General features: G+C 36.1%; 1 protein-coding gene across 2 annotated transcripts in view; it reads right to left on the minus strand.

Moving 5' to 3' along the window:
- hmcn2 (hemicentin 2) overlaps positions 1-17,284 on the minus strand; it is an 87,535-nt gene that overhangs the window by 51,820 nt on the left and 18,431 nt on the right. For both annotated transcript variants that reach the window (XM_089119536.1, XM_039680967.2), the window contains exons 9-22: positions 17,031-17,175; positions 15,582-15,703; positions 14,224-14,496; positions 12,867-13,008; positions 12,404-12,531; positions 10,606-10,719; positions 9,605-9,763; positions 8,158-8,352; positions 5,333-5,428; positions 5,121-5,248; positions 4,895-5,039; positions 4,294-4,406; positions 3,612-3,771; positions 3,357-3,516 (exon numbers count right to left, since the gene is read on the minus strand). In XM_089119536.1, coding sequence (XP_088975662.1) covers positions 3,357-3,516; positions 3,612-3,771; positions 4,294-4,406; positions 4,895-5,039; positions 5,121-5,248; positions 5,333-5,428; positions 8,158-8,352; positions 9,605-9,763; positions 10,606-10,719; positions 12,404-12,531; positions 12,867-13,008; positions 14,224-14,496; positions 15,582-15,703; positions 17,031-17,175 — 2,080 coding nt within the window. The remainder of the gene's footprint in view (positions 1-3,356; positions 3,517-3,611; positions 3,772-4,293; positions 4,407-4,894; positions 5,040-5,120; positions 5,249-5,332; positions 5,429-8,157; positions 8,353-9,604; positions 9,764-10,605; positions 10,720-12,403; positions 12,532-12,866; positions 13,009-14,223; positions 14,497-15,581; positions 15,704-17,030; positions 17,176-17,284) is intronic.

Raw genomic sequence — 17,284 nt, forward strand, 5'->3', positions numbered from 1 at the left:
AGTCCAATAAAAGCTTTTATTGACACCAGGCTCAGCAAACGACTCGTTTTTCAAAGTGGGGAACTATGACGTCAAAGAGTATAAAACACCACCCCCGCAGAAGAAGATTTAGCCCCGCCCACCAATTCGTGCATTACACGCATAGCTAAATAACATAGGCCTACCTCGTGATGACAAATCGGATCGAGCTACCAAGCCATACAGAATATTGTGCAGTGCCTGGTTGTGGAAGAAGACAGTCGCTGCATATGCTTCCTCTGGATTCCAATAGGACTGCATGGATAAAATTTATTTTTAATGACGTTCCAACTGATGAGGTAAAACATTGTCCGTTTGTTCGCTTCATTTCACTGAGGATTGTTTTGTAAACAAGATTTGCAGACCGAGTTGAAACTCATTGTAATATGCAAAACTGTTCTCCACTCACACCAGTGGGCGTTTACTTCCAAGTCTTCAGTGCGAGACACCCATAAAAACCGAGTGTTTTTGAGCTAGGCTCAAACTAGGGTAGAAAATAGCCTATTACTTATTCATTTTGATGTTTTTGAATGCAAAAACCAAGCGAATGTCATAAATTGACCTCAGACAACAATATAATGAAATTTAAAAAGCCAGTTCATGACCCCTTTAACCTCAATTGTATATCTTAATCGACTTTATTTACAAAATATTAATCTCTGATGTGTCATCATTTTAAATTATTGTTTTCAGGGTTTACATTTACTTAATCAATGCAACAAAGTTGTAAAATTGGGATGAAATAAGGATAAAGATGGTCAACAGGATTATAAAACAAACAAGGTTTTATTAACCCTTATGCTGCATTAGGGACATTTTTGGTCTTTTGCAGTTTAATTTCTTTGACCATTTTGGCTGTTTTAATGCAAATGGTATGAAATTTGGCAAAATTGTGACTTTTTGGACACATGTAAAAAATGTGATCCCATTTTGCAAAATATGTATAACACACACTGTGTAGATCAAATAGTAACACTCAGCACCATAAAGACCAAAAATGGCCCATTGAAACCCATTAAAACGTTGTTTAAATCTGAGGCTGTCAGTAATACATGAAACATGATTTTTGCACAAACATCCTTTCATTTTGAAGCAAAAGCATTATATTTGCATTATATAGTGTATTCCACCAGATGACGTCACTACATATTTATTCCCTATGGGTGGAAATGCACCTTATTTTAGGCAATAGGCAATGTTTAATAGGTGGCCATTTTTGGTCTATAACGCGCTAAGTGGGATTTTTTGCAAAGTGGGACTGTGATAATCCAAATCTAAAGTTTTCTCTTTGCATTTAGTTTATTGAAAATAATTGAATTTTTGTGTTTTTTCCTCTTATACAAATCGATGGTTTCGCAAACAAAACTGGTAATTAAAGGGTTAAAATCCTGAAATTGAATACATTTTTGGTAGTTATGATGAGGACTGATGCTGGTTAAAAGATTTAACTTGGTAAAAGTGGAAAATAATAATAATATATAATATTTTAGGCAATGTTTAATATGTGGCCATTTTTGGTCCTTTATGCACTCAACGGTGTTAAAAATCTAATGCAGCACAAGGGTTAAACTAGATACTAGAGGGTAGCAAACATAATAGCATGTGTTTTATGTTTGTACGCACACACAACAACCGACAATTAAAGACTGAGTACAGAGGAACTAAATCCACAGAGGTATCGAACAAAATGATGTGCAGCTGTGGTGGAAGATTAGTGTCCATGGGAACAGATAAATGGCGGGAAACAAAGACAAAGAAACATGTGACTGACAACAAACTGGAAGTCCATGAAAGTGAAACTAAAGATAAATGTGTCCAGATATCCAACAGATATAGCTTTACACAGAAAAGGTTACTATGGTTTTTTTTTTTTCTCACTAAAATTATGTTTACATGCATATTGTTTATGTCTTATGTATATACTATTGAAACAGCGAGTACTTTAATATTTGTAATGTTGTGAGTGTCTCATATATAACCCAGATTTGAACCCAAATGCTGTTGATTAAACTAAACTTGTATTGGACCCGTAATATTCCTTTAAAAGCAGGAAAAATGTCAACTGTAGCTAGTATAAGTGATTCTTATCTCCATTTCCTGTGTTACATCATTGTACTTCTGTATACAATTAAAAACACTCCAACACTCTCAGACATGAAATGCAGATGAATTGGTTTTCACTTAAGACAAATAAATGCAAAGTGTCAGTCCATCAGGGTGAAATCTAATTTGTCTTCTTTGTAACAGAGCACCAGTGGCTCTTGTTGAAGACTTGCTGGCTCTTGTTCTTGTCCAGGGGAGTTAGAATGAGGTAAGAGAAGTCAGCTGGGGTGAATTTTGACACAGCTGAAGCCTTTTATAGAGGGCTACATCACCTCATCAGGGCCCAATTTTGTCTCAGCTAGAAAACTTCATCACTCATCAGGACACATTTTTGCCATTTAATATGAAGTATAACAACACTGTTCTAAATGAAAATACAGTGCAAATGATTTCGGTTATAAATGCCACATGATTTTTAGCTTTGTGAACTGGGATTTGTGATTTTGTCAAGAGTAAGGAAACACAATTAAGGAGCACTTCCATCACGTTTGAACTTTAGCCTTTCAGCATGTTATCTAGGATTTTTATCTTTAAATAAATTATTAAAACAAACGCAGGCAGATGTGTGTCCAAACTGTGACAAATGTTTAACATTTCCTTTCACAATTTGTACCAAAATATTTTTTTCTATTATTACACACTTTGGGTAATTTGAGTAAATGATGACAGAATTTTCACTTTTGGGTGAACTATTCCTTTAATTACTTTCATTGTATGGACAAAAAACAAAGTAATAAGAAAGTCATACAGATTTGAAAGGAGGGTAAAGAAATCATTTCAGAATTAATTTGATTTGAATAACTATTTAGGGTGAATGTTTGGGCATTTTTTTTTAATATGGGTCAGATGTGACAAGTGAGCTCAGTATTGCAGGACAATTGGTGGGTTAAATGAGAAAATGTGGAAAAAGATACACTACAGTTCAAAAGTTTGTGGTCTATATTATTAATTTTTTTAAACAGGTCTCTTATGTTTTTTATGTCTTATGTCACCAATGATGCATTATTTGATCAAAAATAAGGTATAAAAATATATAAATTGTGAAATATTAAAATAATGTGATTTATTCCTGAATGGCAAAGCTGAATTTTCAGCAGCCCTCCAGTCTTCAGTGTCACATGATCCTTCAATATGTCGATATGGTGCTCAAGACTTTTGTAGTGTACGTTATAATTACCTATAAAGTCCATTAATGTAATTAATATGGTGTGAGACAGGATCGGTTATGATCTTACCAGGCCGTTACAGGGGGTATGGGCTGCCCATTTCTGCTCCAAGTCACCAGAGGTGTAGGACTTCCATGAACTTCACATGGAAGGATGACTTCTGATCCAACCTCAGCTGCCATTTTAACCGTCGCCTGTGACCCGTCAACACCAACAATTCGTGGTTTGCCTATCGGAAAAAGAGACTCAGTTAGAAAATTCTTAAAAAGCGATTTGTTTTTGTGTAAATCATCAAAAACGACTTCTATTCAAGAGATTCCTCACTGTTAACGCTCAGATGCATCTCTCTGCTGGTGTAGCCCACTGCACTGGTGGCGGTGCAGATATAGACTCCTGCATCTTCTGCCCTGGGACTGGGGATGTACAGACTCCCATCAGCTGCCTCAAGAGGTGCTGATACAGGCCTGTTTGAGGGATCTCTGCCCTGGGGAGAGAAGGATATGGCAGATAACCCGGACACCTAGAAACAAGCATGCTGGTCTGAAGGGAAAATTGGAATGCACATCCTGTCCAAAACCTTTGAAGCGATTTCTCAGGTTACCAGGAATCAGGCATTGCTCATGCATATCCCCAATCCCCTTTTTGCTCTGAAACAAGATGGCTTTAGCAGACCTTCTTACATGTGACCAGAATAGCAATTTACATTCCTACAGTGGATACTGCGGACAATGCACTCCCAATCTATCGTGTTGTGAAATAGCGGTGGAAAACTAAATTCCCATGACAGGGGCAGGCGGACGTGAGCATACATCCGTTTGAAAGGCAATTGGGAAAGCAATGCATCAAGGACGAATGGGCTGCATCAGCACTTCTCCTGCTTCCATTAGGCTAAATTATTCCAGCCAACTTTTTCACACAATGCAATCTGTCACTGCTGAGATGGTGACACAGCCAGAAGCACTATTACTGAAAAAGGGACCACAGTAAAGTGATCAGGGTGATGTACCTTGGACCAGACGATGGTGGGTTTGGGGATCCCACTTGGTTCACAGGACAGGGAGATGGGTGTGCCCTCGTTGGCTGTGTAATGCAGGGGACCAGCCTTGATATCAGGAGGGGCTGGAAAAGTAGGTCAGAATAGCAGCTGTTCACAAGGCCTTAACAACCACCGGGTTCACAATTAGAACTTCGCCAAAGATCCTTCACAAGGAATCGAGCTTATCGCTTCTAAATATGAAACTCTAATATTAGCACCTATTTCAGCTTCATTAGGGACCACATGAGTTACCGTAATGCAAAAAAAAAAAAAAAAAAAAGTTTTGTTTTCCAGTAAAAATACAAACACGCTTAAGATGGGACTTGTTTAGCCATAAATAAATAGAATATTATTGTTAGAATATATGTATATTATTGAATATTATTATTATCCTGTTAATATTCAAAAAGGTGCAAATACTAGAAGTGTTCAGTGTTCTTAACAATTACGGATTGGCAACTTGTGTGTCCCATTATCAATAGTTATCAACCGTTTTTTTGTTATGAAAAGTAAAAAAAAAAAAAAATGAAAATCAATTATACTCAATTGTAAAAATGACCTGCCCACTAACATTGAACTTCCACTGTGACGGTGATATTGGCTGATCCTGCTACATTGATAGCGGTGCACACGTATGTCCCCGCATCATCAGGTACAGTTCTGTCCACATGTAGACTGCCGTCACTTCTTAGAAAGACTCTTCCACCAACACGCACCTAGAGACAGGAAAACATAAGCATGAACACAACACATATATTTTACGGTAATTTAAATTCCGCAACTCTCTCGTTACTCACTTGTTTTCCATTGTGCGTCCATACTCTCTCAGGAAGAGGAATTCCATCTAATAACATACAGGGAAGGTTCAAAGGCTGACCGGTCATCGCTGTGACAGCTGGTGCACCTTGAACTAATAATGGTGGTTCTGTAAACAGGACAGATAATTACAGTGAGATTTTATGGTCACAATATCTGTGATATTGATTAGGAGAACAACACACTTCCATACCTAACCCAGTAACAGTGACTCTGGCTAGTGCCTTGATGGATCCAAACTGGTTTTTGGCCTCGCAAACATAAACACCTTCATCATCAACCCAAACACCTGGAGGGATCAGAGCAATGCTGATTAGAACATAAAAGACTCTTTTGTAATGGATCTCATTTCATACTTTTGTCATCATCAAAGAATTAAGCTTAATTTCGGCTTAATTATGTGAAAGGGATGTGATATCAGTAATCAGCTCACATATGGATGTGTTTGAGTGTTTTTGATTTTGGTGATGGCTTTACTTCGTTAAAAAAGTGTCATCTTGACCTTAGTATCAAACAATTAAAACTACACAGAACAATCAGTCAGAAATGTTTCTAGTTTAACAAAACACCCAAATAATAACCACAACCTATAAGATTTTACTCACTCGTGACAACTCGTTTTGAAATCATAAAAATAAAGCCGCTCATTTGTAAAAGAGATGCACAATATATACAGTAACCACATCAGTTGTCTTCTGATATTAGATATTTATCAAGAGATATGTAGTAACCAATACCAAAATGAATATTTAAATTATGCATATATTCCCTATTTTTAACCATTAATCATTTAACACTCACTTTAATATATACTGTATATACAAAGTAACATAATAAACAAGAAACAATAAAACCATCATTATTTTTATTGAATCTTTTTATAATCTTATACAAAAATGTTGATTACATTTATTTTTATCAATTTCATAATTTATAATATTAAGAACATTATTATTACATTTACATCTAACATTCACTAAAATATAATTAACACAAATGAACATTATTAACAATAAACAACAGCAATAAAAGTCATTATTACTACATTAATTTCTTTAGAACATGTTTTACATTTTATACTGTATAAAATTAAATTGAATTCATCTTGTAGCCATCTTTTATGAATTATGCTTGTTGATGACACACATTTGCATGCTTATTATTACCGCCATTTGAGATTTTAGAATTTGTTCAAAACCCGTTCAACTCTTGCCCCTGTTGGAGATTTTGGAGAAGACAGAGAATTTATGGCAATGCTGATTTGCTTCTATTTACAACCCAGCTATTAATTCCATTGTGATGACAGTTCTGACGTCATCTGTTATTCACTTTTGTTTGAAACCATTATGTACGCACTTTATATGCAGCGTATTTGAAACAACAAAACTGTTGTAATGAATATTGTGCAACACTTTGCATGTGTGAAATTTATACAATAGTCATTTGCACACAGTGGAAGCTGTTGAAAAAGTTTTAAATAGTATAAATCAATGTTGCATGCGCGCAACACATTTGTTTGCAAGTATGTGTGTTATGTGTATGTGCAGTGCTATGTGAGTAAGAATGATCTCAGGCTTTCAGGCCTGTATAAATGTACACACTCTCAAAGGCAGATAGGAACAACCCAGCTAACAGGCAACATTCTCAGAACTTTGGTAAATGTTCTGGCAAGGTTCTTTAAAATTAATTTTTGATATGTTTTAGCTTACCTCAAGGGCATCCAAGATGTAGGTGTCTTTGTTTCCACAGTATTTTTAATTTTGACATTTTTCAGTCAAACCGTTGTTGTCTATCAGTCATACACTGGAGGCTAAGGGGGTCCACTAAAAAGCATGAAGTCAAAATTAAACATGATTTAATGACTCGTAAATGTAAGTACACATTGATGGCCTAAAACACGAAACGAGCGGTTTGTGTGATAAAACGAACAGTATTTATATCGTTTTTACCTCTTGTAATCATAGCCATGACAAAATGATCTGACGGCACGGGCGCTTCGGTCTGCGCATGCGCCGAAAGTGATCGCTTGCGCGCCTACGTCACTCTTTGTTTATACAGAGATTTCGGAAGTTTTATCTTTCACTAAACATATTTAGATATACGGGAAACCGCAATGGAAGACGATTTCGGTATATCTAAATATGTTTAGTAAAAGGTAAAACTTCAGAAATCTCCGAGTAAATATTGAGTGACGTCACACGCAAGCGATCACTTCCGGCGTAACATTGAACTGATTCAGTTCGGTTCAGTTGGACATTGCACAACTGATTCAGATCACTTGGATTACACGAGGTAAAAACAATATAAATACTGTTCGTTTTCTCACAAAAACCGCTCGTTTCGTGTCTTAGGCCATCAATGTGTACTTACATTTCCGAGTCATTAAATCATGTTTACTGATAGACAACAACGGTTTGACTGAAAAATGTCAAAATTGAAAATACTGTGGAAACAAAGACACCTACATCTTGGATGCCCTGGAGGTAAGCTAAAACATATCAAAAATTAATTTCAAAGTGAACTATCCCTTTAACGACAGCAATGGCCAAACGTTCTTAGAACATATTTTTTAATTTACTTAGAATGTTTTTAGTAACCTGGTTAGCTAACAATAAACAAACTGCACAATGCTAATACTATAGTACTAGCATACTGTATAAACATTTAGAGCTACTTTGTTGATATGCAGTTCCCTGTCCTGCCAGAAGCTCAGGCTCAAGAGGCCTGCGGTTTGACTTTTTACCCCACCCAACCCCTAAAGGGGCCAAGGGTGAGGAGACCTTCTCTCAGCCCACTCTCTAAGAGAGGAAGCTCTCAGCTGTACTGTTTCTATTTCTTCTATCGCAGCAGTTGGTTTCAGACCCACCTCCCCTACGTGTCAACACCTAAAATAATATCTTCATTATTCTCCTGTGGGTGGACCATGTCCATTAGATCCTCGCATTTGGTATCTGGGAGGGATTGTGCTAGCAGACGACCTCCCTGAACATCTATACAAAGATAGATATAGAAACTCACTCTGGATCTGAAGGGCACCAGAAGGCAGTTGAGAGGTGCCGACGTGGCCAGATGATTTGCCAAAAATGTTGTGTCCGTCCTGGCGTCTCCATGTCAGAGAGGGTGTGGGAAAACCACGGACAATGCAAGGTAGAGTAATGTTATCACCCACGCCAGCCGTTACGTCCACGGGAGACTCGGAGAACATAGGAGCAGCTGCAAAAATAAAAAAGCAAGCCATCAAAAAAAATAAATAAATATTGTAACACAATAAATAATGTTCAGCTCTCCTTCTTTACAATGTTCAAGAATAACTTTTTATAGTGTTTTTCAAGGGAGTGATACTTCACCTCTGCCACTATTTTTTGTAAAGCTGCTTTGAAGTTATATTTATTATGAAAGATGATATACATAATACATAAATTGGAAATGTTTGTCTTTTAGTGTAATATTAGGTAGTAAAAAATATGCTTTACATTTAACAAAGAAAATATTTTCAATTTAACAATATGTTTTGACTTTAGTACAAATATTTGTTAAATAATATTTAAATCATTTTCTTTGGCTCTAAGCCAATAGTAATTGCACAGTATAAACGGGTTGTTATGTGTAACTGTCTTTTTTTAGTAAGGAAGAAATAATCATATTTCGAGTGCCTTAGCATTAGAAAGGGTGCAAACTCCTGAATTATAGAACAAAGTGAAAATATGCAGATGAAAAAAATAAGCTTTACAACCAACATTGCACTGAATTTATTTCCAACATTTTTCCACACACATTATATGTAGGATAGTAATTATGACTTAAAGCTGAAGGGTGTCATTTTTACGATGTTTCATTCCAGTTTAATATGCATAAACAACTCTAAAATCTGAAGGTTGTTTCACCCAAAATGTTTGAAATACATTGCTCTGTTTATTTGCCAGTGGTGTGCGTCTGACCAATGGCTGGAAACTGCATCATTATTCAACCAAAATTTCTATTATTATTTGTTCAATTAAACGTTTATTACACATTTTACTTTTAAGGCAAGTTCTATACAAAGTTATGGTCCCTGTTCTGGATCATTCAAGCATGCTCATAAACTGGCCATGAGCTACTGAGAGTCTAAGAATGCTGTCAGGAGCTGTTAAGCCCTGTTAAAAACACATTCCCAAATATAAAGTAGAAACCAAATTTCGCTCTCCAAATTTCACACGCTACAACAGAGCGGGGAAACATTTCCTCTTGCGGTTAAGAAGCCCATGGGCTTATGGGTGTGTTCTGCTTAAAATCAGATAGCTCTGTCCAAGTTTTTTGATTCATGCTATGAACTACATGTGCTTCAAAGGTTTGGAAAAGCAATAGAAATACTGTGACATTGAGCTCAGTAAATAAAAGCCCACATAAAATGGAACTGTTCCGTATAAACTGTACAGTACTATTTATATAGTATAAGCATGTAATGCAGCTGAGGTCTTGTTCTCACCTCCCACCTGTAGTATGACCACAGCAGAAGTGGATCCGGCAATGTTTGAGGCCACACAGGTATACTCTCCAGAATCCAGTTCCTGAACCCCACGGATCTGCAGCGTTCCACGATGGACGTCCTGCTCTGCAAATGGAACTGTTCCCAGATCCAGATCCCCTGAAGACGGATGGTGCAAGAATCAAAGAAAACATACGCCGTTGCTGTAACAACCCACTACATGTAATGCAATATCCTAAACAGACTCTAAAACTCAAAAAATGAATAATAGTCTCTTAAACATGAAGAAATAATATTATATGTTCCAATTTTTTTATGCTGATTAATTTTTTATACATTTCATTTGGTTAAAGTTTGAACCCGTTGTTATTAAATTTGACTTTTGTCAGCTAAATTTTTATGACAGTTTAGTTAGAAAATACTTTTAAAAAATGGCAAAAAAGTCATTTTCATGAAAAAACAACAATATTTTTCAATTAAAAGATGGGAGTTGTCTTCAGGGTCCAGGTATTATCCTTAAGCAGGGTGCACAATGTGCGATTTATAATAGTCCTTAACGATTGTTTCTTGTTAGATTGTGTGAACATGATAATCGATGTAAGCCAAGTCACACTGTAAGATCTCAGTTGTCATTGATGTCAGACTGTACATCATCAATCAATAACATGTTCGGTGACAGTGAGGTGCATTATACGCAGGATTGAAATGGTGGCTACAAATAAATCTTTAACTTAATTTTGTTCATGGCTTGTCTTGAAAAACGTCGTAGGAGAAGTCACACTGCAGGACTGTGAGTAAAATCTCCTGACACTGACAGATTTTCATCTGAAGTAAAATTTTATCGCAACGGTCATTAATTGGCTGTCGGTGAACCTCTCAAACTAACAATCAAAGATTTCAGATTTTAGAGGAATCTTTTAGGATTTGCTCAATTTGTCTCAGATGGCAAAATCGTGGCCAAAATCGCACAGTGTGAACCCGGCTTTAGGGGTAGTGTTTACCTTTTTGCCATTTTACTAATGGAGGAGGAGTACCAGAGGCCCGACATTCTAGAATGGCATCTTCACCAGCAACGACCATCACCATCTGCTGTACCACTGAGATGCTCGGAGGCTCTGAGACAACAAGAGAGAAAGGAATTAAGACTAGCAATGTGTGCTGTACTTTATATATATATATTTTTATTGCCACACATATCTGTCTCTGGTTATGTTCAGAATTGAATACCAGCTAATTACTGAATATGTTAAATTTTTGTCACATGAACCCCTCACATCACCCCATCAAAAACATTTTGTATTTTTAATCTAATGATAAACAATGAAACATTAAAAGGAAAAATGTCTAAAAATGGGCAGTCTAACCAAATAATGAGTAAAGAAAAAAACTAAAAAATGACATTACTTTTGGTTCATCGATTAAACTTTTTTTTCTTCCTTTTTAAAAAAAAACAAATGAATACTTTAATTTAGCAAGGATGTATCAAATTGATCAAAACACATTTACAATGTTACAAAAGATAGTTTTTTAGTTAATGCTTAAAAAAAACCTTTATACTCCTTACGTAAAACTCCTGAAACTCCTGAAAGAATATTCATCACAGTTTCCACAAAAACATTTAAGCATCACATTTTCAACATTGATAATACGTAATAAGAAGTGTTTCTTGAGCACCAATCTTTCTGAAGAATCAAGTGACTGTAAAGAGTAATGGCTGCTGAAAAGTAAGCTTTGCCAACACATAAATGAATGAATGAATGAATGAATGAATGAATGAATGAATGAATGAATGAATGAATGAACGAACGAACGAACGAAGGAACGAACGAAGGAACGAACAATAAATACTAACTTAAATAATAATTTACTCACCCCGATGTCATCCAAAATGACAATCTTTCTTTTTACAGTCGAAAAGAAATTAAGGTTTTTGATGAACACCAGACAATGAATAAGGGTCTTGTCTAGCGAAACGATCAGTCATTTAAAAAAATGACTCGAAAAAAGATTCGTTTATTTTGATGAACAAGTTCGAAAAGAGTCACGAATGCGAATCACAGAACAGAGCAAGGCGATCAATTGTGCTTATAAAACTTTTTTATCTATTTTTTTAAATGGCCGATCATTTCGCTAGATTCAACCCTTATTCATTGTCTGGTGTCATTTAAAGCCCTTTGAAGCTGCTCTGAAACTGTCTTTTGGACCTTGAACCGTTTGGTACCCAATGAAGTCCATTATATGGAGAAAAATCCTGGAATGTTTTCATCAAAAACCTTAATTTCTTTTCGACTGAAGAAAGAAAGACATGGACGTCTTGGATGACATCGGGGTGAGTAAATTATCAGCAAAAGTTTTTTTTTTTTAAAGTGAACTACTCCTTTTAATACAGTAGTCAACATTTGAAGTGGATCAAAAAAGTTCATCAAAGGTGTCCTAAGACAAGTACAGATAGTGTTCAAAATCCATGTACAACTTTGATGAAAGGTTTTGATTCACTTCAAATGTTGACTACTGTATATATACTGTATATAGTTAAGTTGAATATACAATTTGATTTAAGTATGACATTCAGTGACTTGAAAAAATTCCACAGAAAGAATTGAGTGCCAAACAGTTTAACAGAAGCAGCCATAGAACTTTTTGGTATATTGCATTCAATATGCCTGCCAACACCTGCAATCTTATTTCATTTTAATGCATGCTGTCATGTCTCTATAAAAGTTATATATCCATCAATATTATATAAGAATGATTTACTATGTGCACTCATTTCACCAACAGAGCCACTGACTCCAGTACCTGCATAACTGACGGTAACAGACTGAGAGGCGGTGCCAGCCTCATTGGTGGCCAGGCACGTATAGTTTCCAGCATCCTCAGGGACAGCTCCTCTGATTTTCAGCATGCCAGACTCAGAGATGCTCAATCTGAAAGCACAGCCAGTGTTATATTAACCAAAGACTGCTGATGTAATGATTATATTACAGAGACCACTGTGTTTAACACTTTTCAAAGTGTATTTTCAAACTGAACAGTATTTCTTTCCATCAAACTTTCCATGACTTCTGACTGATCACAGCATCGAAGCCAGATTTATTCTACTATCTTGACCAAATCTCAGACTGTTAATGGTTTGCGGTCAGTTTATTCAAACAGAAATTAAATATAAATGATGCATTTTAGGAAAGTGGATAAAAATAACCATCTCAAACAGTGTGTGTAGATATATAGTGAGATGAGGGAGGGGGAGCTGGTTGACTACCGATGGTGGTTGGATAGAAAGATGTTGCCATGGCTCCAGAAAACCTTTGGAGGAGGGGATCCAGATGCCGAACAGGAGATGCGGACTTCTGTGCCCAGAGAGAAGCTTTGTGTCTGAGGGGAGACAACCACAGAAGGGGCCTCTGTAACGGAAACAGAAATAAACTGTGAATCATTGTGTTCAAAGGGATAGTTCGTCCAAAAAATGAACATTCTGTCATTATTTACAAATGATGTCAATCCAAATCAAACCCATTTGCTGTTGTCTTTTTTTTTCTCCATGGAACATAAAAGAAGAAAATAATCTTTCCATTCCTTTCTGTAACATTTCACAGGATGATGAATGATGTGCACCATTTAGAATTTAAAGGGTTAGTTCACCCCCAAAAGAAAATACTGTCAGTAATTACTCACCCTCATGTTGTTCCAACCCTGTAAGACTTTTGTTCATCTTCGGAACACAAATTAAGATATTTTTTATTAAATCTGAGAGCTGGATCACTCCTCCATAGGCTTCTAAGGGAATGAAACTTTCCGGCCCAGAAAAGTTATTAAATACATTGTTAAAATAGCATCACACACATGACGGGTGTCGGCCAATAGTGAGCCTACGTGTGACGTGCAACACAGAACCGTTGCACAGTTACACTACGTGAACAATCTATAGGCCAAAAAAAATGAACAGTTGAATAAAGTTATTTTTTATTTTTTTTATTTTATTCTTGTCGCTTGATAAACTTGAGCCACTGTAGTCACTTGGACTATTTTAACAATGTCTTTAATAACTTTTTTGGGCCGGAAAGTTTCAATCCCGTAGAAGCCTACGGAGGAGTGATCCAGCTCTCCGATTTAATCAAAAATATCTTCATTTGTGTTCCGAAGACAGTAATTCCAGACAGAATTTTCATTTTGGGGAGAGCTATCCCTTTAATTGAGATGCTTTCACAATTCCAATTCATATAATGGTAATTATTAACTAGAAATAACCAAAAAATACATTTATAGACAGATGAATGGATGGACGGAAGGACGGACCGATAGATAGACAGACAGACAGATGACTGACATGCCCAAAATAGATAATGAAAACTCCACAAGCTATATAATGGTATAATAATGTCTAACTGCACATGTTGGAAGTGGCTCACAGCGTGATACACTTCATCGATTTGTTCGGTTACTTGAGGAACCGCTAATTTAATATCACATTAATCTAGCTTATTCGAAACATGCAGGGCTCAAACTTGCTGGGTGTGTAGAACTTGCGCTGTGGTTTGGAGAGTTTTAATGGAAAACACATGATGGTAGGACTCATGAGGCTGCAGGAGCTAAGTGTTTGACCAGGTGCTGTAGAATACCTAGAACCACCAGCCATACGACAGCCTGACTCTCTCCATGCGCGTTTGTGGCTCTGCACTGGTAAGGTCCAGCATCCTGGCTGCGAACCCAGTTGATCTCCAGAGACGAATTGGCCAGTACTTTCACCCTTCCTGAGTGGGACGATAAAGCACTACCAGCACGATACCAGGTCAGATTATGCCGCACAGAGCCTTGAACTTGGCAGGACAGCACTGCCACTGTCCCCGGGGATGAAGTCACATTCACCGGAGGATGCAGAACAGGAGGGGGCTCTACATTTAGAGAAACGATGATGACATGTTTTTACAGAGATATTAAAATACAATGTATGTGAGGCAACCAATCTCTGTTTAATGTTACCATAGAAGTCGAATGCAATACTTTTTGGCTGTGACTTACAATTTCATTGCAAAAACCTTTTCTCATTTACAATTTTCTTTAATTCTGGATTTTACATCCTCCTTAGCAAGCTGAAGCCTTGTTTATTCTTTCACATGAGTCTCTGCAGACTGTGCACTTAGTTCATGATGCTCAAGAGGCATTTAAACTTGACATGTTCCACATTGAACTATTGTCCGCAACGACAGAAGGTGGTGTGCAGAAAATATTTGCTTAACCAGCAAGAAACAGCTGTTATAATAATATTTATAAAATAATATTTACATTTTACATTAACCTAGCCAGAAGAAGAAAAAAAAATGTCATGCTCCCAGTGAACATTAACCTAGCAAGGAAAAAACAAAAAAACAATAAAACAAACAGACCAAAAAAAAAAAAAAAAACCCTAAATATAAATTACTTTTCTTTGGTCATGTACAAAAAGTGGAAAAACCAACAAAATACTCTTCTGACTGTGTCTCTTGTTCTAAATGTTTACATTTACAATTATTTTATTATTTTTATATTTCGTATTTATAGAATATATTTAATTTTATATTTAATAAATACATTTAATATATTTTAACATATTTAACATTTTACATACAAGTATTCATTTTATATTAATGACTTTATATTTAATATTTATTTCACATACATTTATTTATTTTATTTTAATAATTGTATTAAAACATTTACTAAAACAGCTGCATTTAACTGTAACCACATTTTTTTTTTTTAAATAATCAAACCTTTAAAATAAATTTTACATTTATTGTACAAAATGGAGGTGGACAAATGCAAATCTTTTCCCCCCTTAAACAAGAAAATCAACTTGCCTATATATATATATATATGCTTCTGAAAATAGAAAACACAGTCTTTTTGGTTTTGAATGTGTCTTGTTGTGAGAATATTTAAATATTTTACTGGAAAACAAGATGTGGTGCATGATGGCCAGACCATGTCCATCCAGTACCTCTAACAGTGAGTTGCGTGAGAGCTCGTCCCATGCCTGCACTGCTCTGGGCCACACATTCATATGCTCCCTCATCATTGCCTGAGGCATGTGGAATTTCCCATGATGCTTTAACTGAAGACCTTCAATTACAAAACAAATTAGCAGGTTTAAGTGATGAGTCCAAAAGTGCAGCCTTTGATCACACACATGCATTTAGCCTACGCAGAAATTCACTTTACGCACAAGAGTGAGGTAAAGAATGGAAAGAATTAGACTGAAAATATAGAGTTACAGATTACAAATGATATGCACACATTCAAACACACACAGATGGCAGCAGGTAAAAGGAAGGAAGAAAAAAGGCTTTTTTCTCTGATGAAATCTCTGATGTCACTAACAACTAGCTTGCGCAGAATACCTTTCACTATAAGTCAGCATTATTTCATGTTCAAACTGTAATTCAAAACAGAGTGCCCTTTATAGGGTTATTTTTCATGATGACTTTCTTTTGTGCAATACACACAACCCCTGCTGTTCAAATTCATTCCAAGATTGATATGTCAGTAAAAGCTCACAAATCTTTCTTGGGTTAGGTTAAATTTTGGCTGTAAATGAATGCCCATGTCAGCACATGGTATCAAACGGAGCAGAAAATTGTCCAGCAAATGTTCACTTTAACATCTCCTCCATTATGTTTATTTAAGGCCATGTCACAGGGGAGAATGTCTGCAAAAGGGTTTGTACATGTTTGAAATGAGAGATATATGGATATGCGAGAAAGAGAAAGGCGAGTGGCCTGAAAAGAGATGCTTACACTCTAAAAAATGCTGGGTTGTTTTAACCCAACTTTGGGTCAAATATGGACTAACCCAGCCGTTGGGTTAAATTTTTACATTACATTTTTAACCCAACATTTCGGGTTTGTCCATATTTGACCCAACATTGGGTTAAAACGACCCAGCATTTTTTAGAGTGTAGCCTTTGGAAAATATTAAAGAGCGTACTACATTTCATGACAGTTGTTTTTCACTTAATTTGAGGTTTGCGATTGTTTTTACCATGTTAACAATATTTGAAACTCATCCAAATGCAATTAAGAAAAAAAAAGTCAGTTTAAATTTGACTTTGTAATTTTCCAGCAATAATTACTACTGGGGGAAAAACATTACTACAATATATATCAATTCAACAGATTATGACAAAATTATGGAATAGTTAAATGAATTTAATTGTTAGCTCAGGAAGATCCTCTGAGGTTGGCCAGGTCAGAAATACCATTTTAAGGAGGAATGCAGACATTTAAATCTAGCTATGTTTCATGCTAGGCTAATATTTTGATTATCAACAATATCTAAAAGTACTCTAAAAATAAGAAAAAAGGGAAAATACAAAAGAAACTAAAACAGATAGAATAGAAAAGGGGGACAGCAACAACAACAAAAAGATCATATTTGAAAGGAGCCTCACTCATAGGTTCTTTCCTCTCCTATTGTTCTTCCACCTTTGGTGAATCTCAGTTTATAGGGCAGGTCACTCTCCACAGAGCAGTCAATCGTGGCAGGCTGCATGTAGAACCCTCTTATCTCAGTGGGCATACTCACCAGTGGTGGCTCTGTAAGGTGAGAGGGGGCCAAAGGTTAAGCTGGATCATCACAGCTGGGTTAACAACAACACAACATAAACAATGCCATCTTAAGAAACAAAACAAAACAAAAACCAAA

This window comes from Pimephales promelas, chromosome 14 (genome assembly GCF_988280905.1).
Source record: "Pimephales promelas chromosome 14, fPimPro1.hap1.1, whole genome shotgun sequence".
NCBI classification, from domain to species: Eukaryota; Metazoa; Chordata; class Actinopteri; order Cypriniformes; family Leuciscidae; genus Pimephales; species Pimephales promelas.